Source organism: Euprymna scolopes, chromosome 5 (assembly GCF_053919585.1).
Source record: "Euprymna scolopes isolate OS-2025 chromosome 5, ASM5391958v1, whole genome shotgun sequence".
NCBI classification, from domain to species: Eukaryota; Metazoa; Mollusca; class Cephalopoda; order Sepiida; family Sepiolidae; genus Euprymna; species Euprymna scolopes.
In genome coordinates this window covers 98,581,348-98,606,919 of record NC_136486.1, presented here as the reverse complement: position 1 = coordinate 98,606,919, position 25,572 = coordinate 98,581,348, and the positions used below count along the sequence as shown (strand labels likewise).

Here is a 25,572-nt window from a genome sequence, read left to right as displayed (position 1 = left end):
TATATAACTATTAGTCTTTGAAGTTTTTAACCTTTAAAACTATACAAAAAAATATTTTTTATCATTCGTTATAAAACCATCCAGTCAGTAAGTTATTTAATCACCTGCAATCACTGCATCAACTCGCTCTCGAATTTACTATAATACCAATAATTTATTTTTAAAGGGATCATCAGTATATAAATATATATATATATATATATATATATATATATATATATATATATATATATATATATCTTGAGGACCAAACAAGAGAGACAACTTACGTTTCTGTAAAACAATTTCTAATATATTTGATACGGGATAATGTGTGACTGAACTGTCCATCTGTGAACTGTCCTCCATATTTTGGTGGTGAATGACTGGTATTGGGGTTCCGCGGAGAGATGAGGTGGATGAAGATGACGATGCAGGCAGCAAGGTGCCACGAGAAGGATGCAGATGTTTCCTCTCAGTTGTGCTGACTGTCGAGTAGCACGGGCGATAACCAGCTGACATTGGGGTAGCACTCGGCGACGACTGGCCGTTTGAAAGACCCAAACTTTCTAGGTCCGTCACACTATTCTGAGGGGTGTGCCGTGGGGTCGATACGGGACTTCCCTCAGGAGATTCATATGGCGAACCGGTCGGAGTTTTACCACCGGAGCTGAAAAATTAAAAGGTTTTTTTAAAGAAATTATATTTATCAAAAGGTAACAAAATTAGAGATAAACTGTAAATTTATAAATAAATATAAAATTAATTTTTTAATGTTTTTAAAACTGAAAAATTGAACAATTCTCTCTTATACAGTCCTGGTCAAAATCATAAGACCACTTAAGAAAGTAAGCGTTTATGCATATTATCAAATTTTTAATCAAACAAATGGTTGAAACCATTGCCAAAAGGGAAAATATGATGGAAAAAAATGAAATCTGCTTCATTCGAAACCTTAACCCTGATCTAATAATTATTTTTTAAAAAACAAACATTTTCACCTGGTCAAAATAATAAGACAACTGATAATTTATCTAACAAAAGGCAATTATAAATTACTAAAAAGGGTCTCAGTATTTAGTATACTTCAAAAATTCTCTTCGGCATGCTTATGACTATGTTTTTTTTATCAGTTGCGAAGGAATTTTATCCCATGTACTGAAAACTGAATCATACTGGGTTCCATCCTTGAACACTTCTTTTGCCATCCATCCCCAAAGATTTTCAATGGGATTGAGGTCCGGAGAACATGCTGGATGATCTAACAATTCTATATTATTTGAAGAAAAGTATTCTCGTGCTTGTCGAGAAGTGTGTATCGCAGCGTTGTCTTGCTGGAAAATCCAATTTCTTCCACACAGACGTGGACCTTCAGTCCTAATAGAAGCATTTTCAAGCATTGAAATGTACTTCAATGATGTTTGCCGGCCTTTCACTACTTGCAACTTTAGGGTCCCAGCTGACGAGAAAGCACCCCAGATCATTAAAGACCCTCCTCCACTATGCCCAGTTGAAAAAGTCTCTTTGGGTAAATTTTTATCATGCCAATAGTGTTGAAATCCATCTGGACCATCTAGATTAAACTTTTTCTTATCGGAGAAAATTACATTTTCCCACTTCTCTTCATCCCAAGTCTGGTATTTGGCGGCATATTTAAGTCAGTTAGTTTTGTGCTGTTCAAGAAGACGTGGTTTCTGCAGTCGCTTTAAATGATTGAAACCCTTCATTTTCAGATGCCTTCTGATGGCTTTAGGACTACATTATGCTGCTGTTTGGCTTTTCAACCGACTTCAGCTCATACTGGAGTTTTTTTTTTTTTAACTTCTGATATGGCGATCCAGTGATGGGATTATTTTTTTTGGTCGACCTGGACTCTTTGTGCCCATATTGATCTGGATTTCTTAAAAAAATTTCTGATGACTGTTTTGCTATGATTCACTTTGTTTGCAATGGATCTATGGGAGAGTCCACCCCTATTAAGCTCAAAGATCCTTCTTCTCTCAAACTGATAATGGTTTCCCTTTGGCCATTTATAATTTATTAAGATGTTTTTTATCCACTAACAAGTTGCTTTTAGTAACATAGAAAGCTTTTTGTATTCATTTTTTCAAAACTAACTGATTTTATTAAAGTGGTCTTATCATTTTGACCAGGTGAAAATGTTTGTTTTTTAAAAAATAATTATTAGATCAGGGTTAAGGTTTCGAATGAAGCAGATTTCATTTTTTTTCCATCATATTTTCCCTTTTGGCAATGGTTTCAACCATTTGTTTGATTAAAAATTCGATATTATGCGTAAACGCTTACTTTCTTAAGTGGTCTTATGATTTTGACCAGGACTGTATGTATATATATATATATATATATATATATATATATATATATATATATATATATATATATATATATATATATAAAAACAATTTTTTTAAGACTGTAAAAATATTAATTTATTGTTCAACAGGATACTCAAATAAGATATATTGAAATTTCTTTGATCCGTGGAGTTTCAAAGAAATGTGTGCTTCTCATTAGAGGAAAGATATTAGCAAATGAATATTAGAGGAAAGATATTAGCATATGAATATTATAGCAAAGCTATGAATTTGCTGGCATTAATTGAAACAGCATTATATGAAAACTAGTCATAAATGCAAAAAAGAAAACAAAACTTTTTTGTGCAAAGAGTTTATAAAATGAGGGAAAAAATCTAAGAAATAGGAGGTTACATTAAAAGTCTAGGAATAAAAAAACATATGAGAAGATATGGAGTGATCAAGTATTATAAATACGTAAAGATAATAGGAGAAAATGTTCCCATAGAAAAATCTGGAACTATGCTGTTGACACACAGATTCAAATTAAAATCCAAAAAGTTTATAATAATCCAAATATGTGTAATTCAGGTTTGCAGAAAAATCTGTTTGCAAGCAGTTAAGGAGTAAAGATTATATAAATCTGTTAAATTTTTTTTTTTTTTCTTTTAAGGACGATTTAATTGGTGTAACTACTAGTGATGAAACTATTCCAATACTTTATATATCTCTAAATATTTAACTATAAAAAGTGTTATTTTGTCCCGATTAGACATCTTAAATGTTCCTATATTTTCTCAAATGTAAAAACACTTCTGATGAGGTGATCTAGAGATTTTAGTCTTACTGGAAGTTTAAATCAATAAATATTTATTATTTTATTATTACTACAAGCAGTGGAAGATGTTTCTTGAACCAAAATCAAAGAAAAGATAATTTAAGGAATTGGTTTTGGCATTGGAAAATAGGCCCAAATTTTTCCGATTATGATTCCCCAAAAAGCTCCGATTTTTCCAATTCCCAATTCTGATTAATCGTCCCAACACTAGTAACTACTCCCATGGCCATCAGAAGTGAAATTTATACATAACGGAAAAACAAAATTTCAAAAAAAAAAAATAGAGGGAATAAAATAACAGAAATGAAAACCTGAAAAACAGAAAGCAAAGCAACAAGAAAATAAAATAGATACTAAATGTTCACTACGTAGACAGCCTGACCTACAAATAGATAGAAAATGTGTTAAATAGCACCTATCCATACGCACTTACACCGAATGTAAATCAGACAGGAGGGAAAAACTAAGATAATTTTGTGCTAACATATAGACACAATCTTAATAACATTAGGATACTGATAATGATGATGACGATGATAATAATAATAGAAGTACTCATAAATAAAAAAATATATATATATATATACAGTGTATCACAAAAGTGAATTCACCCCTCACATGTCTTCAAATATTTAAGTATATCTCTTCGTGGGACAACACTGAAAAAATGATTTTTTGACACAATGAAAAGTAGTCTGTCTGCAGCATATATAACAGAGTTAATATATTTTCCCCTTAAAATAACTAAAAATATAACGATTAAAAGCTAAATCCCTGGCAGCAAAAGTGAGTACACCCCCTTACGAAAAGTTGTAAATATTAACATACAACATGTCAACTTTCAATATTTTGTGTGGCCACCATCATTATCCCAAACTGCTTTTACTCTCCTGGGTATGGAGTTTACCAGAGCTTCACATGTAGCCACTGGAATGCTCTTCCACTCTTCAATTATGATGTTGTGGAGCTCTCGGATATTTGAGACTTTGCGCACCTCCACCTTCTGCTTGAGGATGCCTCAAAGATGTTCTATTGGGTTCAAGTCTAGAGACATGCTCAGCCTCTTCAGTAAAGCAGTGGTTGTCTTGGATGTGTGTTTTGGATCATTATCATGCTGGAACACTGCTCTGTTACCCATTTTCTGCAGAGAGGGGATCATGCTCTGCTACAGTATTTGACAGTTCATGTTGGAGTTCATGTTTTCTTCAATGAAATGTAACTCTCCAATACCTGCAGAACTCATGCAACCCCAGACCATGACATTCCCACCACCATGCTTGATTGTAGGCATGACACACTTATCTTTGTACTCCTCAAATTGGTGTGCATGGCTGTCACCCCAGGAGGAAGCCTCTTCTGAAGGCAATCCACAACAAGAAAGCCTGCAAACAGTTTTCTGAAGGCATGTAAACAAGTCCATAGATTACTAGAACCATTTTCTATGGTCTGATGAGACAAAATTTAATTTGTTTGGTTCTGATGTCCTTAAGCATGTGTGGCAGCAACCAGGTGAGGAATAATAAAGGATTAAATAAAAGATCCAGTCCCAAATTCCAATATATGTTCCCAAGTTTGACAGAATGTTTCCAAAATCGAAAAGATGTGCTTGCAAGAAGATCAGAGGTTACATCGGCTGAAACATTGTGAAAATAACAAGCTAAATAAGAATAATAGATAGTATAATTTAAATGTGGTGTATTCATTGATATTCATATTGTAATTAAAGGGGAGTAACTCTAGCATTATAATTATTAATCATGGTCCTTGTATTAGGCACTAACAATGTTTTTTTATAGGCAAGAAAAAAAATGTCAACAATGGAGAGAGAATGAAAAAGAAATATGGCGCTTGACCAGAATTACCACTTTATGAAAAAAAATTAAAGAAAAATCTCTATGAGGTACATACCGGTGATGGAAAGAAAATATTGTACACCAAAAATCATGTAAATTGATCAAGTAGTTTTATTGCTATTAAAAAAAAAAATCATTTTTAAGTGAATTTAGGTTTTCCAATGCTCCTCTGCATGTTAAAAATGGCTTCCTAAAATTTAATAAGTTTGAATTATTTGGAATTATCTCCCTTATTCCTCCAGACTGTTCCTTGCAGTTTAGCCATTTGATTTTCTCATTTAAAAATAAAACTATTTAATCAATTTACGTATGTATTTGGTGTATGATATTTTCTTTCATCCATGGCTACGTACAGCATACAGATTTTTTTTTTATTGATTTTTGTTTGTTTTAGGTGGAGGTGGGGATTCTAGCCAAGCACCAAAAACTCTAAAAAAAAAAAAAAAAAAATTTAGTATTTTTTTTCTAAACAAAAAAATTAATAAACAAATAAATAAATAATAAAAATAAATAAATAATAAAAATAAATAAAAACAAATTTTTTACCTGCTGGACGGAGTAAAAATTCTACAACGAAAAGTGATGCTGACTGGCCCCTTGCCTAGCTGTCGAAATCTCGCAATTACATCATGATGCGAAAGACCTTTCAAGGGTTCTCGATTTAATTCAAGTATTTCATCCCCTGATTAAAGGAAAAGAAAAAAAATTATAATATATAAAAGAATATATCTATAATAAATCAAGAGATATTTTGTCTGTATCCATCCTCTTTCACACAAGAAAAGCCGATACTTATTTTAACATGAAAATAATGTGAAAAAAAATGCTTTATCAGTGTTCACACTTGCTATTTATTGAGATATATTACAAAAAAATCATATGAAACTATGAGGTGCCTTGAATAAGTGTCCAGACTTTTTTTGTATGCGCATTTTTATTGATATTATATATATGAAACTATAGTCTCCTTCGAAGTAATCTCCTCCGGCCACAATGCACTTGTTGTCCCATTTCAACAACTTCTGAAAGGCCCCATAAATATGGATTATTAGGAAGAATTTGATCTGTTGGATCATGCATATGTACTATGGCAGATGGCTGCCCTCTCTAGGTAACTATTTCTAAAGCTCCTCTTCAATTAGAAATGGATTCAATGTGAATTGTTCCTTTTTAAGGGATTTTTGTTTGTTGTATCACAATCTAAATTTTGTTTTTTTTCTGTTTGAGAATTTCTACTTTTTTTCTGATGATTCCCTGAATGAAAGATCCAAGGTTGTTGTTCCATGAACGAAACAGGTCCATAATTGTATGGAAATTTTTGTTTTGAAAATATAAGATGTATAAATAAAATCTTGGTAGGCGTTCATTTGCTGGTTTTTTTTTTCCACCACATCAAAGCATTTTATACGAGTTGCCTTCAATAAGTTTCCAGACCTTTTTTGTATGTGCACTTTTATTGATAGTACAACACATGAAACTCTAGTTCCCTTCAAAGTAATCTCCTCCGGCTGCAATGCACTTGTTGTACCGTTCCAACAATTTCTGGAAGACCTCTTGTGTGAGCGCTTTGTTGGATAATGAAAAATAGTGTCTCATATGACTAAGCAACTTTTCAGAGGCACTCAAGTAATTTTTTTTTTTTAACTTTTAAAATCAGTACTATATATATAATATTCAAGAGAGAAATGGCTTTATAATAATAATAAATACGAAATGAATTAAATATATTGAAGTATATTTTATGATATGGTAAGAGAGTCAGCAATAATTCTAAGACTAATTAAAATGATATATATAAAAAATATGGCCCTTACTTACCCTCCCGGAGTCTACCGTCCTCTGCTATTAATCCATCTGGAAGGATACGTCGAACATATATCCCCATATTTTTCTCTTTTCCACCCACAATGCTGAAGCGGAGCCCTTTTCCACGCGCCCCTTTATTGACTACAATAGTCTGTGGAGGCCCAAATTTCATTGTATGACCTGAGTAATACGTATCCAAACCAGTCTTATTGAATTTCTGCAAAGAAAGACGCAACAATAATAACAGAATCAAATCAACAATTTGAGATTTATTTGACGTGTCATGTCGACATTCGTATAAATTTCCAAAAATTACGAAAAATGATCAAGTAGAAAAATAGTTACAAATAAAAATAGAAGTCATCAAATTATCGCGTTTTATTGTATGTTTTATGGTGAAAGAGTTGTGCGACATATTCAGTATAAGAAACCGAGATCTCGTTTGACTTAAATCGACATAAACTAAGGATCCGTCATTTTTTAACAGAACATAATTGTGGATGATTTTTTGTTATAAATACATTTAGCAGATCTACTAGATCATTTTCCGTAATATTTGGAATTTATACTAATTAATTAAATTTTTTTTTTTACATTTTCAAATTACAGTAAAACTGTGTAATGTCTGCATAAATTTTTGCAAACATAAAATTACTATTAGCAGAGAAGGGGTATATTACATGAGTCTCTCTCCTCTGATCTTGATCACGTTGTACAATGGGGAAAGGAGTGGCTGGTTACTTTTAATGCATCTAAAAACAAGCTTCTATCTTTACATCATCAACGTTCTGATCCCCATCTGGCATCAATTAAAATGAATGGCTCTCGTCTTGGGGAGGCCTCAAGTTTTGACAAGCTTCTGGGCTTGTCCTTTACTCCTGATCTTAAATGGAATACATACATCAAATCTGTTGCCAAGGCCGCTGGTAAAATGGTCAGATCCTTCTATCGATCCAGTAGATATCCCACTGCTGATGCAATTCTCTATCTATATAAGAGCCAGATACGTCCAAGGATGGAATACTGTTGCCACATATGGGCAGGAGCTGCTAGAAAAGACTTGTCCTGCCTTGATAGGGTTCAAAATAGACTTCGTGGCCTGGTGGGAGATGTCCTTTTCTCTTCGCTGCAACCTCTATCTCACAGAAGAGATGTTGCGAGTTTGTCTCTGCTTTATCGTTATTTTCATGAAAAGTGTTCAACTGAACTTCAATCTATGGTCCCCCCTCGCCAAACTTTCACAAGAAACACTAGACTAGCTGAAAACATTATCAATAATTTTCCCCACTCTTTATCTGTACCTAAACCTAAACATAGATTCTATGATCAAAGCTTCTTTCTTAGAACTGCACGCCTGTGGAATTGTTTTCCGTTTTCCTGCTTTCCAGCTGTCTATAATATGGTTGTCTTCAAGTCCAACGTGAACAAGTTTCTGATGAGCCGTTCCACTTAAGTTAACAAATTTACCGAACTTCCATTACTATCGATTACTATATTGTCCTTTTGACTACTCTACACTCTCTAACCCTTATCCTTGAGTGGCCTATCGGCCTTGATAAGTGGTGACACCTATGTAAAAAAAAAAAAAAGACATCTTAATATATTTTTTTAAATGTTTTGTGAATGATTGAAAATTCTGAGACATGTAAAGAATTAAAAAATTATACAATTCATTTCCCAGTGAAGAATAATTTTTTACATTAAATTATACATTAAATTTATATCTAAAACTGATCCTGTGCTGTAAATTCTTAAATCTTTTTTTTTTATATTTATTTTTTATATAATTCTCAATGCCAGTATGTTTTTTTTGACAAAACTGTTATTTCATTGCTAAGCATTTTTTCCGGTACTTTATAAATACACTATTCTTATAATAATATTGATGCTTGTTTTTTGTTTTTTTTTAGCAATTTGCAATTTTAACTTTTTTTTTGTTAAAGAAAAGGTGACAGCTAATTTACCAAAAAAAAAAAAAAAAATGTGATTTTCAATTTTTAAGCAATTACATGAAAACAGCTTTATAACAATAAAACAAAACAACAAGAATTAGTTTTCCATATATATTTAACCTAAAATCAGCCCAGACAGAAACCTATATTGTTTGCTTTAAATCTTGGCCATATCAATGTTCCTGATATCAACCTTTAATAGAAAATATGTCATTGTTAAAAGTAATAAAAGATTTGTCTAGTATTTACTACTAATCATAAGACCTGTGGTAATATGAAAAATAAAGCGATTAATTATGATTATATGAATTACCGTTCAGACTTAGGTTAGTGGTAAAAAATTAGTTAACTGCCCAAACGGTTAGAATGTCCAGAAATGGGGAATATTTTATGTAAAATTTATATGCACGACTAACTCATACTCTAAATTCTAAAAATAATTGTTTTTTGTTGGGGTATTCACAAAAAATACCCTAAAAATGTAAAATCTCATTTTTTTTTTTTTTTTAAGAAGGGGTTTACTTTTAAATGTAGATATACTTCTAAACATTTTCCTTCGATGGATTTTGATAAATTGGGAGATTTTCATCAGACACTGAGAAGCTCAGAATGTCACCAAAGAAATAAAAGACAATTTTTTCGTGGTTTAAATCGTTTAATGTGAAGTGCGAAGTGTCTGAAAGGTATCATATGGATGTTTCGTAAGTAGGTGTGAAAGTAAATGTCATTAAGGACTAACCAAGTGGACATTAAATGTTTACCTTGCTTACAATAGTTCAGCAATCTATGTTGATGCCTCCGTTCAGTCTCGAAAGACAAAGGATACCCCTGTAGGTTCAGCTGCATATGTAATTATCGTGCAATCCACAATCACACCTCTCCTGAATCGGCACTGCTTGAGTCCAGTGGCAAGGAAAAGTCCAGGATGACTGGAAACAATGCCGAGATAAGCAGAGAGCACATACATCACCTGGAAGTCTCAAATTGCCATGAAAATAACGACCAAACAGAGAGAGGCCCGCAACATCTCTTCTGTGAGAAAGAGGTTGCAGGGAAGAGAAAAAGGCATCTCCCACTAGTCTATTCTGACCTCTGTTAAGGCAGGATAAAGTTTTCCTAGCAGCTCCTGCGCAGATGTGACACCAATGGTACCAATGTTGTTCTGATCTTCTGTAACACACACATATTTTGTATATATGTGTGATGAAAATTATAGAAATAATATTCCAACAGAATGGCGAGATAAAAAAGGAACAAACCAAAATTATTTATATGTTCAAAGTTTCATTATTATTTCAAGACTTCCTTGGGATGATTGATTTGAAGAAATAAAATACCAGTACAATATTTGAAAATATACTTGTTGTATTTTTAGAATTCATTTTCTGAATGAAATAAAGATATTAATATTCAAAGTATATATAGCGTTTATGGCATGCAGTGAGTGAGTTTTTTTTTTTTAAATGACAAAGCCGCTAGAAATTTAAAAAGCTATGATGCAAAATAATGAATATAGTCGTTAGAATAAAAAATGTTGGATGTGTATATGAAATTAAATGAGTATTTCTATGTTTTTATTTATCTATCTCATTATAAATTTATTTAAACCTACATGTCAGATGCTAAATCTGACTAGCCCTTCTCATTTAACAAAGCCCTTGTGGGTTGAAATAAATTTATAAGAAGATCAGGCTAATTCTCTTAACATTTATATATGCTCTGAACTGAGCTCTCCCCACTTAAGATTTCCTAAAGAAATTGCTCTATCCTATATAAGAACAAGTAGTTAATAAAACATGTTAAAAAAAACACTTTGAAAAAGAGTTAAAAACACACTAAATAAGTGGATAGTCCTTAATTTGCGGAATTTTGAAGAAATACTTTCCTTCTCATCAGAGGGTAGGATTTAGCAAAACGCGGGATCAGATTTTGCTTGCAAAAGCATTTAATGAAACTACAAGTAAGTCATAGATCTTACTTGATAACAAAAGGTGAAGCAGAGGGAATAGGGTGAATAAAAAAGTGATTTCACGTGAATGGATAGTCTAGTGAAGGGTAAAGTATCCAATGATGGTAAAATCCAAAAATGCAGAATCCAAGAAAGTTAGTTAAATTTCCATTCGCACAAGTAAAATCCAAGGGAATCGCGTAATTGGAAGATGATCCAAAGTAATCCAAAAGGCAGAAATCTATGGAATAATTCACAAATAGGTACAAGGAAAAGGGAATGAATTCCAATAATATTATTAAAAGAAAGATAAAATATGCGTAGAAAAAACGAAATGGAAGAAATTCAAAATTCGCCTGACGAGGCAAGGCTAAATTTAAAAAAAAAATATATATATATATATATATATGCACGGAGGAGTCTATCTTCTTTTATGTAAGATGGATTAAAAATTATATAAATTATAAATAGAAATGATATAGATTAGGATCAGGAAGCAGAAGCATACAATGTTTTAGATGGTGGGAGGAAGGTGAATGATAAAAGAAGTGGTGCGAGGAATGACATGATATAAATAATTAAGAAAGAGAGAAAAGAACAAAAGAGAGGGTTAAGATCATATATATATATATCAACACACATACAGATAGAAGAGACATTGGATTTCAATGAGTTTTGGTTGGAGAATAAACAATTTATCCTTAAACGTCCATTTTATTTGATGATTTTTTTTTTTTTTAATTAAAAGATTCTCACCTCAAATAATTCATCCCACTTCATGACACTTCCAGATGGTGTCTGGGCCACCACTTCAGGTAGGGGGGCTACAGATATGGTGGATCCATCATGACCGTCATAAGACGTATAAGACATCGCTGATGATGCGGTAGATGCTATAGAAGCAGATTTACGGAGCTACAACAGATTTGCAATAAAGAAAAAAAGAAATAATGTATAAGACAAAAATTAAATGAAAAAGTAAAAAACAAAACACACAAAAAAATCAAACTATCCGGTGCTGTCTGGGAATGTATTTATTTGCTATTTAGATTATTCACATTACTGTTCTCATTTGGAGTATTATTTTTTGGCTGATATAACCTCCAAACTTCTTCAAGTATCTATTGTCGAATTCAGGAATCTCTGTTGAACTCGTGAATTTGTACAGAATTTCAAACACAACCCATTATTTAATTCATAAGGATAACATGCTCGTAGGATAGAAGCTTTAACTCATAATTTGCAATTGTGTTGAGTATTGCCAGCACTGAAGATTGAACCTTCAACCTCCACGACATACGACTGAATTTTTTTTACCTAGTATTTTATCTGGAGTTTTCAAATAAAATTAATGGTTTCTACTGATTTCTTCTGTCAATTCTAATAAGTTACAATGGTAATTCCCAAATTAATCAGTCAAAATTACCTGAATACTATTTAAAAAAAAAAAAACAACTTTAATCATGTTAGCAGGTGAAAAACTGCAGCCATCTTATTTAAATCGAAATGGAAAATTACCTCCTTTTTGAACTCTCCTGCATTGTACGATCATTTCCATCAAATTCTATTTTTATTTTCTTTAATAAATAAACACAACCCAGTATTTAATTCACGAGGATAATATGCTAGTAAGATAGAAGTTTTAACTCGTAATTTGCAATTGTGTTGAGTATTGTTTGCTCAGAAGATTGAACCTTCAACCTCCAGTGGAGTGTCACTTACGACTGAATTTTTTTTTACCTAGTACTTTATCCGTTACACCACAGGTCCTTGCAGAGATTACATCAACCGAAACGTTGTGCAAATAAAAAATCAAGATGAAAACAGTAGTTTGAATAATCCAAATAATCCAAATTATCAGTACTCATCTAAAAATCAGAAACATAACTTCTTATTATTTTTTCAACTTTTTTTTTTTTTTCTTTTTTAAACTATTTTTTTTTTGCTCATCATCAAGTTTTACTATTAAAATACTGTATGTGTGTTCTGGACTTCAGGGTGGGCAACATCTTACCAGTTCTATGAAAACAAAAGTAACTCTGTATGAACGAATAAACAGTTATGTCCCTTTTTTTTGGTTTTTTTTTTTAGATGGTTAGCATTAGAATTTGGTGCTTCTACACTATCAGAACGAAATTTTGTAATCGATAAATGGAGTTTTCAGATAAAAACCAATAGTTTCTACTGATTTGTTTTTTGTTAATTTTACTAATGGTAGCTTTCAAATTAATCAGTCGAAATTGCTTGAATCTTACTGATAATTAAAAAAAAAACCCAACTAATTGCGTTAACAGGTGAAAAACTATGGCCATCTTGTTTAAATCAAAACAGAAAATTACCTCCCTTTTGAACTCTCCTGTGCCTTACGATCATTTTCATCAAATTCTATTTTTATTTTCTTCAATAAATAATTTTATACCTTATCGATTTTCATAATTTTTGGATATAATCATCTTAAAAATACGAGAAATACGTAGATACCATTGTTTTCATGTGAAATTCAGTTTTACGATTTTCAAAATTTCGTCCTAATTGTATAGAAGTTCCAATAATTCAGATCGGACAAAGAATTTTTTGTATATTCGCCATAACAACATGCTGCAACAATCTATATAAAACAAAAACCCTGATAAACCAGAATTAAATATTGATTTTGAAAGAAGAATGCTATTAATGACAGAGAAATGATAACGATACAAACTTTGCATATTAATATTTTAAAGAATTATGGTGATCTCACTAAAACAGTTGTATTCAAACCACAAAAACTAAGCAATGTTGTGCTTGGTAAGAACTCGGATGAGTGACTGCTTAGCAATACTAAATGCTAAATGCTATTAGGTAGAAAGTGGTGCCATGGTAACCGAGTAAGTTATGCTCAAGTTCTATAAAGTCTTTCTCAACAAGAACATTTACAACAAGTGAAGCATGCATGGTCCCACGTGGGTGCACAGTGAACGAGGCATAAAAAAATGACTAAGTTCAGCATTCCCCCCCCCCTCCATTTAGCTCCAAAAGTCCCCAAGGGACGTCAAATCCTGATGAAAATAAACAAACGGTGCAGTTTTAGGCCTTAACATATGTAAATTTGAATTCTCCACCATGCAAAAAAAGAAATGAATAAATCCATCATTTGCCCCCCCCCCCGATTGAGCCCCAAAAGTCCCCAAGGCTTTAACATATTTAAATTTGAGTTCAGCACCATGCAAAACTGCTAAATAGGCATACACAGAAAATTTTGGACAAATATGGTAAAATAGTCCCCAAAATCAAGTGCTTTTATTAGCCTTAAAAGAGCCTCTGAGGCACAACCAAGAGTTATCACGAAGTATAGACAAACAAAATTATATAGAAATCAGTTAGTTACAACTTTTCAGGAAGTTTTATAAAAATCCAAGGCATTCAATTTTTTTTAATAAGTACAAAAGTGCCAATTTTAGCCATTTTAACACAAAAGCACACCTCTCGGGACTGGAGTTTTTCCGGAAAATCCGTTCTATTACTTTTTGCTCATATCATGTTTAATGTTTGTGGAAAATTTTTAAAATTCCAAGGCGTAGTTATTGAGAAAAGTACGGACGGACGAACGTGAATTTACAGGTCCACCCTCCTTTTGTCGGGGGACCAAATAGTATAAAGGAAATTTCTCTCTCTCTCTAGTTATGAACAAAGTAGTAGAGTAGTGTAGACTCTCAAGCCTTAGTAGGACAACTGTTTTGAAAGAAAATTTGCAAATTAAAACCAATCCTTCTCAGCTTGATGCATTTTGAAGTACATATTTGAGTCACAATCAAAAAGATATGCACATCTTATTAGTATAGAAGATGAATATTTGTTTTCTCTTTGTTTTTGTAACTACATACAAAAGTTTGAGATTCTACATTTTATGTATGAGCTTATCTTTCTTCATCCATTCAATTATAAGTAGTCCAAACACGAAACCATTAAACTCAGTGATATGCTCAAGATCAAATTTCCCATCTGTATATTTGTTAGCTACAACCTAAAAATATAACTTGAAAAATAATAATAGTGACAATAATAAAAAGTAATAATAGAATTATTTCCCTTGGATCGAAGAAGGCGAACACGTCAGAGTTTTAATCATTATGCATCCAGAAGCTTCTCCATTATCATTTAATATGTACATAGTTAAATAAATGTGTTACCGTTCATTATTTTGAGTGGCTATTAAACCGATAGCACATCATCAACATGTAACAACATTGCCAATGCGACTTGTATTAAAACTCGTAAAGGATATAAACAATCAATGGCAGCACAACGCATGACACAAAACGCATGTCAATAATCGATGGATAGAGCAACGTGAAAAGTACCAGCAAAGGTTAATGACCACCAATGGTTGTTACAATGGACAAATGTGAATTAATGTAGCAGTTAAAAGCAGAGGAAATATTCCCCCTGTGAGATTAGTTTATAAACACAAAATAAAAAGAATATTAAACCTTTTCTGTAGCAATTTCACATGTTTTTTTCCGTCTCGACACGATAAGAATATTTTGCTCTGTGGAACTGTCTACTGCAAACAAGTCACCTCTCAGGACTTGTGTGTAACAACGAACCATCGGAAACTGTTCTGTCTACTGCAAACCAGTCTCCTCTCAAAACTTGTTTAGAACAACGAACCATCTGAAACTGTTCTGAAACTAAACATGGCTTACACTTCTAGAATATTGATAAAAGATCTTATTGATAAATTTCAAGGAATTAAGCGACCAGGCAAATGCATATTTCAATGAGTAATTTTAATTTTAATGTGAATTTTTTTTAAGAGAATTTGGTGCTTATGCAGTTTAGCAAAGACATTAAAAAATGAAGATAAAGAAAAATCTCTATGCTATGGAATGAAGTTCTCATAAAAAAGAATCACTTAATTTAATGAAATAGTTGGGGTTTTTTTGTTGTTTTTTTTTTTTTTCCACAGAGAAATATCACATTTTAGTGAAGATAATCATGACAACAGCCATCTTGGAAATTCAGCTACAAAAAGGGGGTGGGCACAGGGGAGATAACTCCATGTAATTTTTGAAGTTTGCCAAAATTTGATGACATTATTTTTACAATTTTGAATAATTTTAGGTATTCCTTTAAAAAACCGTTACAAAACTTATTAATAAAATTATTAGAACTACATGTGTGTTTTGACAAATTTCAAGAATTAGATAGAGTTATCTTCCCTGCACTCCCCTCTTTGTAGCTCAAATTTCACCAAAATTTGATTTTTCTCTGTAAAAAAACTTCTTGATAGAATTAAGCGATTTTTTTTTATGATAATTTCATTCCATAATGGTTTGTACATCATACAGATTTTCTTTATCTTTGTTTTATAATGTCTTTGCTAAACTATACAAGCACCGAGAATTTGTATTTAATCATGGCCATTAATTGTTTACCATATAAACAAAGCGATGATGACAGACAAGAGATAACAGGCCAGTAGCAAGGGTCATGAACCTGAGGTCACTATCATGAAATATTCTATGAACAATAACAATGAAGTGTTAGCAATTAAAATAGATGTTTGGTGACAGATTGTAAAACTTGTCTCCAGGTAGAGATTCCAAATGTTAGATCTTCTGGCCTCTTATAGGAAATGGCCATTAGTTAAAAGACAATATTTTGGTCAGTCTGTGAGTTAAGGAAGGGTTTGCCACTTACAGAGCTTAAAATTCTTGAAAATATCTTCGAATCGGTTACAATCATGTCCAGCTTAATAACAGATCAGGGCATCATGTAACTAGGGTATTTTACTGGGAGTGACGTGAATTTGTAAGAAAATTAATATAGCAGTTAAAAAACAGGAAAAATTCACCTGTGAGATATAATAATTAAGCAAAAAAAAAAAAAAAAAAAAAAAGCAAATTTTAATATGTGATTTTTTTTTTTTTTTAATTTTTTTAGATAGTTGGTACTTAATGGTTAGAATGCTTTCACAATGAAATTTTCTAGGGCCAATAACAATGAAGTGTTAGCAGTTAAAATGACTTCTACGGACTTATTGGAAAAATTGTCACCAGTCAGTTCAAATTTTAGATCTTCCAGCTTCTTTTACAAATAGCCATCACTGCGATGAGTACTTGTTTTCAGGAGAGTATGACTAACAGACACGGCACAAACATATGTGGACACTTTCTTCATACTGGTAGAAGATCGCCATGATTCAATATGTAAAATTGACTTAAGTAAAAAGGACAAAAAAAAAAGAAACCATTCCAAAAAGTTGAAGCTTTTTTTTTTTTTATGAAATCGCTCCAGACAAAGCATAAAACCACTTGATATAAGGAGCAAAAAAAAAAAAATAAATAAAATAATATTTCAAGGTCAAAAAGTAGCCAACGATAAGTGTTAGATGAATCGATTCTGACCCAGAAACCAGCAATTATTCCCATTTTGTCAGAAACATCACTCCTGGAATGCGAGGACTAAAGGACAAAATAAGAGAAACCAGAGTTATGAGGCTGTCAAAAGTAAACCCAAGGTTCACATTCTATTTTCCTTACATTTTACCAGGAAGAAAGAAAACAGCAAATTTTAAATTACCTTTGAGGCCACAACCAATTGCACAACCTGGGAAGTATTTCTCAACACATTAACTGCCTCTTGGTGGGTAAGGCCAATTAAGCTGGCCCCATTGATCATGAGTAGCTCATCGCCTCGTTTTAAGCGTCCGTCCCTGAAAACAGAGAAACATTTTTTTTTTTCATTCATAAATCTTTGGAAGTTGTATAAAAAACACATGTAAATTATCATTTTTATCTTTAAAAAAAAAAAATGTGAAAGTTTTAAATATTATTTAACTTAATACAGGTGGCCACATAAGTAACACCCTTGTTTTAATTTTGGTGCTTATACAGTTAGGGGCACAAGTAAAAATTGCAGTTCTAAATAAATGAACATGAAAACTCTTTGAAAAATTTATTTATTCCGGAATGAATAATACAATGTAAATAAATTAGACACAAGACTATTCAAAAATGTGGGGTTATGGTCATTCTTGTCTATGCTGTTCTGAGCTAGACTCCTGAATCACCATAATACCAGATTTACTCCAGGGGTCGCCCCTACTTAAAATTACCAAATTGATTCTCATCTACTTACATATCAAGCAAAAATAGGTATCGACACCAAAAATTAGAAAAAATTAGAGAAGAATTTTAATTAAAAATAAAATCAGTTACATTGCATTTTGACAATTTTCCATTGATAAGAGAGAAAAATTCCATAAATCAGGGGGAGATAAGTCAATCTGTCATTTAACCAAGTAATAATAAATGGCAAATTGGCAAAATGATTTTTAACTGTAACTAGCAGGATGACCTGATGTTGCCCAGGATTGAATGATGATCAACGAATATTTCATACTCTCATATTTTTACTGTCATCAAAATCTGTGAAATCGCCTATTTTTTAATCAAATCGATTGATTGCCTGCTCTAGTTGGGAACCCATTGTGGTGCACTGGGAGGAAACCTACATGCCTCCTGCAGTGACTTAGTTCACAATACAATGTAGTTTACATTGCACTGTAGAGAATCTACTGTTGATTTCATAAAATTATTCTTTATATATTATGACTTGCATTAAAGTTTAAAATGCAAAAGGTCAAGTATCATGGTTCACCTGTGCTCTAAGCTGAAACATTTACTTCAAACATGCCCCTGTCATATCAAAGAACCTACTGTTGAGTTTGTATGTCGGGCTTGTGTGATAATAAACTTCTCAAATACACTTGTGATGTTAGGCTGTGTAAAGTGTTAACTTTGGTCAAAGGATGCCTATTATCAGGAGATTTGTTATCCAATGAGAGTTAATTGTGTAGCATAGTGCAAACAGCTGTATGCAAATACCAAGCCGTGAGTAAAATGACGTCACGGTAAGGAAAAAGAAGACTATAAAGAGAGCAGGCTCAGGAAGATGAACATGTTAGAGACGTCACAGCAGGTATCAAGAAGTCACACATGGCAGGAAAATGAGGAAATAGATGTTGTCGTACGAAAAAATGAGTTTGAATTATTCTTTGTCTTGGTCTCCTTTGCGACGTAGACTGTGTCTACAATCTACAATGTGTTGGGTCTACTTGTGTAAACGTGTGTAATGTTACAATTGTTCCTTGCCATACAAACAAAGTGACAATAACAGTCAATGATTAACAGGTTAGCAGGGTCAACAACTACTGAGGTTACCATAATAAAATGGTAGAAATTAACTTTGTAAAATGAAGCAAACCTCAATCTAATTAAGTAACTTAATCCAAGATATTTTCATTTTTTTTATTATTTAAAGGAAAAACGAAAATCTTGAATTAAAAAAAATGTTCATAATATATTTGTAAGAATGATCTAATTTTTATAATTCACAAGATTTCTGAAATAAAATATTAATGTTATTTATGTGTTTTTAACATTTCTGCATTCGGGTAGTTGTTGGAGACATTATCAATATAGTAAGTGCTAATCAGACTACTAGCATTTATTAATAGTAATAAAGGTAAGATCTATCTTCCCCAATCCTTGTGATTGTGTATGGATCAGAGTTATCTGTCCTTTGCTATTGAATTTTGCAAGGTGTTTAATTTTAGTAGTCCCTGTGTAAATAAGCAAAGCACTATCTTACATCGAACACTTATATTCAAATTTCCCAGAGCTCCAAAACGTCCAGTGCGTAAGCTATTGTTAACATGACTTCTTCCCCCGTTGTCCGAGTTATTTTCCTGGTCCTGTACAGTTCTAGAAGGTCCACCTTCCCAGACTGCTAATAATCTGAGGCACCATTACTGGGGAATGCCAACAGGGTTGTCCAAGCATTATTTTGCCAGCCAAAGTGGTCTTCCCCTATGAAACTTTTCAAGTCTCATTTTCCTGAGCTTGTGTCTCATCTTCCTGTGAGGGAAGGAGATAAATATGCCTGTATTCACATACAACAAATAAACTATGCCTGACTTGTCCACCAGGTTTAAATTATTCAAAGTCCAACAGTCTTTGTTTAATTGCCGTTCAATGATAAACCTTCTGTATATGACATACAAAATGGTAAATAACTTTAACACATTTTCTCTCTAAGCACTCTCCTGATTTTGGTTGCGATGATGGCCCTTTTACAGTTTAGAAACTTTTTTTTTGAGATTGTTTTCATAGACATTCTCGTTGAGACAACTCCACACATAAAAATCTTAGGGTGGGGAAAGTGAGATCCAATAAGAATCATACCTACTGACGGCACAATCACTAAAGTGTCCCCACATGACATTGAACAGTGATAAAATAAAGACTGTAGGACATACATGACTAACTTGGTGGACAAGTCAAGCATAGACTGAAGTTAATTTGCACCAAATATGGTTTCATTGCAAAAAGTATTGTGAATTTTATTAAAGATTTCATAGGTGACACATTTTTTTTTTTAGGTGTGTGGGGGGGGGGGGGGGGTAAATTTTGTTAAAATAACAACAATCAAGTTCAGAACAATCATTCGGAATATGCAAATGATGCAGATATTTTTTTTGTTGTTTTCAAAAAAATAAGATTCGTCTTTTCAGTAAATTTGTAGTTTCTCATCCAAAATGGTGGAGGACTGTGACATCATTTAATCATCTGCTATTTTAAAGGCTTATATTTTTGTTATCTTTCATGTTTTTTTAAACAATTTATTATCAGAAAAAGTTGTTGTTGTTTTTTTTCCATTAAATCAAATTAATTAAATTAAGTTTTATTGTGGAAATAAGTGTATTTTTTATAAATGGACCCCCCCCCCCCCAAAAAAAAAAAAAAAATATATAATGCTTTAAAATAGCAACTGATTAATTGACATCACAATCATCTTCCATCTTGGGTGAAAAACTAAAAATTTACCATCTTTTCATTGGTAGGATATAATAATAATAATAAGAATAAGAAGAAGAATAACAATCAGAATTCACAGAAAACAAACCTGTGAGCAGCACCTCCTTCTGTAATTCCAGCCACAAAGATCCCAATGTCCCCCTTCTTAGACCCCTTGCCTCCAGCGATATGGATTCCCAAACCATTTTTGTCCTTCAGCAAATGAAATTTTGTGATTAGTCGTCTCTAGAAAAGAAAAAAGAAAAATTGAAATAAATTTAAATTCAGGCAAAGTTCATGAATATACATTGACTATCGGAATCTTATGTTGTATTTTGTTTTGATGATCAATTTAACAAATAGTTTCAGGCATATGTGTATAATAAGCTGCAAGTACAACTGCGTATGTATCATGAGATTATTTAAATTTTCAATGAATTTGTTTGAAACATATAAAAAACTTTTTTAATTATTTACTGGATTTTTTTTTTTTTTTTTTTTTTTAAAGAAATATAATATTCAATAATATTTGCACCCTGTCACTGAAAAAAAAAAAAAAAATCAGCAAAAAAACTTAGACATGCAGTTGTGGCAGCAGAGAATTGCAAACAACCAAAATATGCCGGCCTTCTTGGCAGATTTGTATTTCAATTGATCTCCATGGAAACGAGTGGAACGATAGATTCTGCCTTATGCAACTTCTTTAACATTCTGAGTATTTAGTTCTTTCCCATCACAAGAACTGTGACACTAGGGCTGGAAAGTGGGATTGAAAAAGCCAGAGCTCCAGAGAAGGAGACCTCTGTTGGCATTCTTTATCTTTCATAAGTTTCTTAACCAAAAGCTTTTGCTAAAATCAATTTATAATCATCTTTTGTATCCATGTGATGGCCATTCCTACGTCGCACCAAATAATTGTGCAATTGGGATCTTTTACTCAAGGCAATGTAAATTTCTAGTTAATGTAGTAGTTAAAAACAGGGAAACATTTACCTGTGAGATTTGTTTAATATTTTAAATACCAAATAATAAGAATCACAATGAGCTCTCCATTTTTTTTTTTTCTTTTTTTAGTTCTTTGAGATGAGGCTACCTAATTTGTGTATTCATTTATTTTGCAAACTGTTATCCTCATCTTTGGGGCTCATGGCGCAGTGGATAGAGGTGTTGAGTCCCTATGGTTCCAGGTGAGCATTATCTAAAGATAGTGGTTTCAATCCTACCCAAAGCAGGCCAGAGGATTAGTTGGTCAGAATGTGGTGAAACAAAAAGAACTATGGAAGGCATTAATTACTGGGGATACAGTTACAAGACCTCGCATTCCTATCCAGTTGAGGTTAAAGAAGGCCAGAGGATGAGCACGCCGAAACATGGCGAAACAACAACAACTATAAAGATGAGGATAAGTCAGCAAAATAAATGAATACACAATGAGCTAATTGATAGATTTGATAATTATTGAGAAATTCCTGTAAAATAAAGAGATAGGTAACTGTGAATGAATAAAAGCAAATGAATATTTCAATGAGTGATTTTTATTTCAATCTAGGATTTTGTTATAAAAAATTGGCCTAATCTCTATTGATTTTGTGGGTCGAGGTTAAAAATCCTCAATATTCTTGGTCTGTTAATGACATGCCACACTAAAGACCAACACGGGTTGATTGGCTTTATGATCACCTCTCCATCACCGCCATTCATGAAAAAGCTTGTTTTTGGTTTGACAAGCCACCAGGACATCTGATGAAACTTCCTGATATTTGGTTCCAGAAAGGGCCATTTTATTTGTCTTCCAATTTTACTTCTCTACTTGTTTTAGTTAACAATCATTGACGTTGAACATTTTCCCCATTTTGATTAGTAGTTCTTACCCTTGTTTGCTATTTACTTTTTTAATGTTTTTTTTTTTTTTTACACAGAGATCACCACTTATCAAGGCCCGGAAGCCACTCAGGGATAAGGGTTATTGCAAGTACATTATGTTAGTGAGGAGATTTCATGAAGTGTTTACTTAAGGGGGCGGTTCATTAGGAATTTGTTAACATTAGACTTGAAGACATCCAAGTTGTAGTCCGGAGGGAAGCAGGCAGACTGCAACTGAAAGTTCAATTTGGTGAATAAATTTATATTCATACTAGCAGGCTGCCCAACGTTGCCCGGTCATAAAACAAGCCAAAATATGATATATTAATTTATGGATATTTTGTATTTATTATTATACAGCCAAAACTATTGATTATTATATTGTACCAAATATATAGTAGCTATTTCAGAAAATTAAAAAAATGACTTTGACGCTATAAGCAACAATTAAAACCAAACCATACAACTCTCCAGCCAGATTCCTTAGCCTCTGAGCCACGCCCAAATTCATATAAATAGTTTAAAATATAAGGTTAACCTGTGAATGTAGATTTGCACATAAAAACAAGTTTAGTCGACTACTCCTGCCAAAGTAAACTGTTTTGTTTTTAATTTTGATGCCTTAGCAGCAATTTTTGCTGACTAAAAACAAAATCGAAAGTATGCTACAGATTCAAATACCCTATATATCAAATTTCAACTCTGTAGACCAAATATTCAGAGGAGAATTTGGAAGAGACTTTTTGCACTCACACCAACAAGGTCACATATAAAATTTCATCCTATATTCTACACAATTATGCAAAGTGTAGAAAGTATGCATAAATAGAATTTAGCATATTATGCTAGTGAAATGAAACCAGTCATCTATATATATAAAAGCCAAAAATCTGTGTATGTATGTGTGTATGTCTGTGTGTCTGCTAAAAACTTTCGACAGACAGAACAAAAATTCACAAATTTGGTCTCATATGAAAGCCCCATCCTTCGCCCGACAAATATCGAAAAATTGGCCAAAAACGTTAATTTTTTCACCCTGAAATCAACACTTTTCTACAGGCTGGGGTCAGCAAAAACCGTCCTCTCATGACGAGATCAGTTCTACGCATGCGTCAGACAACGTCATGACCTAATTTAGTTTAGATATTTGAAGAACTGAGACAATTTCATGTACGTCGTGTTAGGTCAGTTGGTTAGAGCGTTGGATCATTATCTAAACGTTTTGGGTTCGAATCGTGGAGTGAGATTTTTTTTTTTTTTCGATTTTTTAAATTTTAATATTGAAGCAGTGTTATTTAAGCCATTTTTCACGTAACATTCGTTTTTCTGTTTTTTTTTTTACTTCACTTATTCTTAGGTTTTCATTAACACCCCCACCCCAACCAACCATACATACACAAAAACACCCGGGTACCCACCGATTTTTTAAATTTTAATATCGAAACAGGCTTATTTAAGCCATTTTTCACATGTTTTTTTTTTTTTTGGGGGGGAGGGTTATTTTTCAGATTTTTTAAAGCAGTTTTAACGTTCGTTTTTCTGTTTTCTTTTTGCGATTTTTACATTGAACATCGTTTGTTTGCCTTACGTTAGTTTTTTTTTGTTTTTTTTTCGATGTTTTGATTACCTCCCCACCCCACCGCCCGGGTACCCCCCCCCCGCTTAAGTTTTAACGTTCGTTTTTCTATTTTCTTTTTATACTTCGCTTATTCTTAGGTTTTCATTAACACCCACCACCCCCATCTGACCACACACACCTCCAAACACTTGGGCAACGCCGGGTACCCCCCCTGCTAGTTTATAATATAAATCTCACCTGTCTGTTTAAATGTATGTATGTTTGTATGTCTGCCTAAAACTTTCGACAGAGGCGACGGATTATCATGAGATCAGTATCGTTTTGAAGCTGAACCCTTTGGATGACAAATATAGAAAAATTGGCTAAAAACATTAATTCCTCACCCCCAATTTCACACTTTTCTACAGGGAGGGGTCGCTTTTTTCACTGATATTTCCGAAAGTCATTATCTCTTTTTGATTGACTAGCTTTAATTTAAACATTCGTCACTTCCGGTTTGGCGATGGGCACAACTGCAAAGACGTCACTTTTTTTTTTGCACATTCTTTTCCTCCTTTGCGGTACGGGTTCGAGCCTGCCTGCCTACTACCACTTTTCTTTTTTGTTTTTGCTCAACACACACCTGTAAACACCCAGCCACTCAGGCTAGTCTAATGAGAAACTATAAAAAATGAATCAATTCCTATTAAATAATCTTCTGCCCATTTTACCTATAATTTCCGGTCCTCTCATAGTGGTGATCATCATCCAACTGTTGATCTCTATAACCCTAACCCTTGGACCTTAATAAATGGTGACCCATTAGTAAAAATAAAAACAAATAAAAATTAATATTCCTAAACAAACTTATTAAAAAAATGTCAATGTTAAATGTTATAAGAAAAAAATAAAAAAATAAAAATATCCTACCACTAATCATAAATTCGGATGAAAAACAAAATTGAAAAAAATCTTTAAAGTTTAAAATATTTTTTTATTATTTATATTACTTATTTTGATTGGACTATTGTTCTCATCTTGAGTGTTATTTGTGCATTGTAGAAAAAACAAAAATCGTACACCCTTAAAATTTTGGTGATGAAAGAGATATAATCCCCATGTCGATCTTTATTAGAGTTGCCTCCCCTTTGTCAACCAATTTTTTTCACACATACGAAACTGCAGCCATAAAACAGAGACCAACTCCAAGAATACGAAAATATCTATGGAGCCAGTAATTTTTCTTTCTTTTCGAAGAAAACAACTAACATGCCTGACGGTCAAAGGCCAAACTGACTGAAACGTTGCACAAATAACATTCAAGATGAGAACAATAGTTCAATGAAAACAAGTGATAAAAATAATCAGCCCTCATTTAAAAAAATTCAGAATTGCAATTTCTTTTATTATGTCTCGAGAATTTGGATTATTTGGCCTTTTCTCATCATTTCGCTTTTCATGTGTATCTTGCTGAACTCAGAAATCTTCACAGAATTTTGATTGGAACCCTTTATTGAATCCACAAGAGTAGCATCTCTCATCCCGTCAGCCATCACTGAATAGAAGTCTTAAGTAATTCGCTATTGCATTTTTCATATCACTCACATTAAGGATTGAA

At 32.7% G+C, this 25,572-nt stretch overlaps 1 protein-coding gene across 6 annotated transcripts in view; it reads right to left on the bottom strand.

Annotated features, from left to right (window-relative positions):
* LOC145276933 (multiple PDZ domain protein-like) overlaps positions 1-25,572 on the bottom strand; it is a 521,741-nt gene that overhangs the window by 30,599 nt on the left and 465,570 nt on the right. For all 6 annotated transcript variants that reach the window (XM_080128414.1, XM_080128415.1, XM_080128417.1 and 3 more), the window contains 6 exons: positions 20,643-20,779; positions 17,256-17,388; positions 11,448-11,606; positions 6,804-7,008; positions 5,532-5,667; positions 270-649 (listed from right to left, as the gene is read on the bottom strand). In XM_080128414.1, coding sequence (XP_079984540.1) covers positions 270-649; positions 5,532-5,667; positions 6,804-7,008; positions 11,448-11,606; positions 17,256-17,388; positions 20,643-20,779 — 1,150 coding nt within the window. The remainder of the gene's footprint in view (positions 1-269; positions 650-5,531; positions 5,668-6,803; positions 7,009-11,447; positions 11,607-17,255; positions 17,389-20,642; positions 20,780-25,572) is intronic.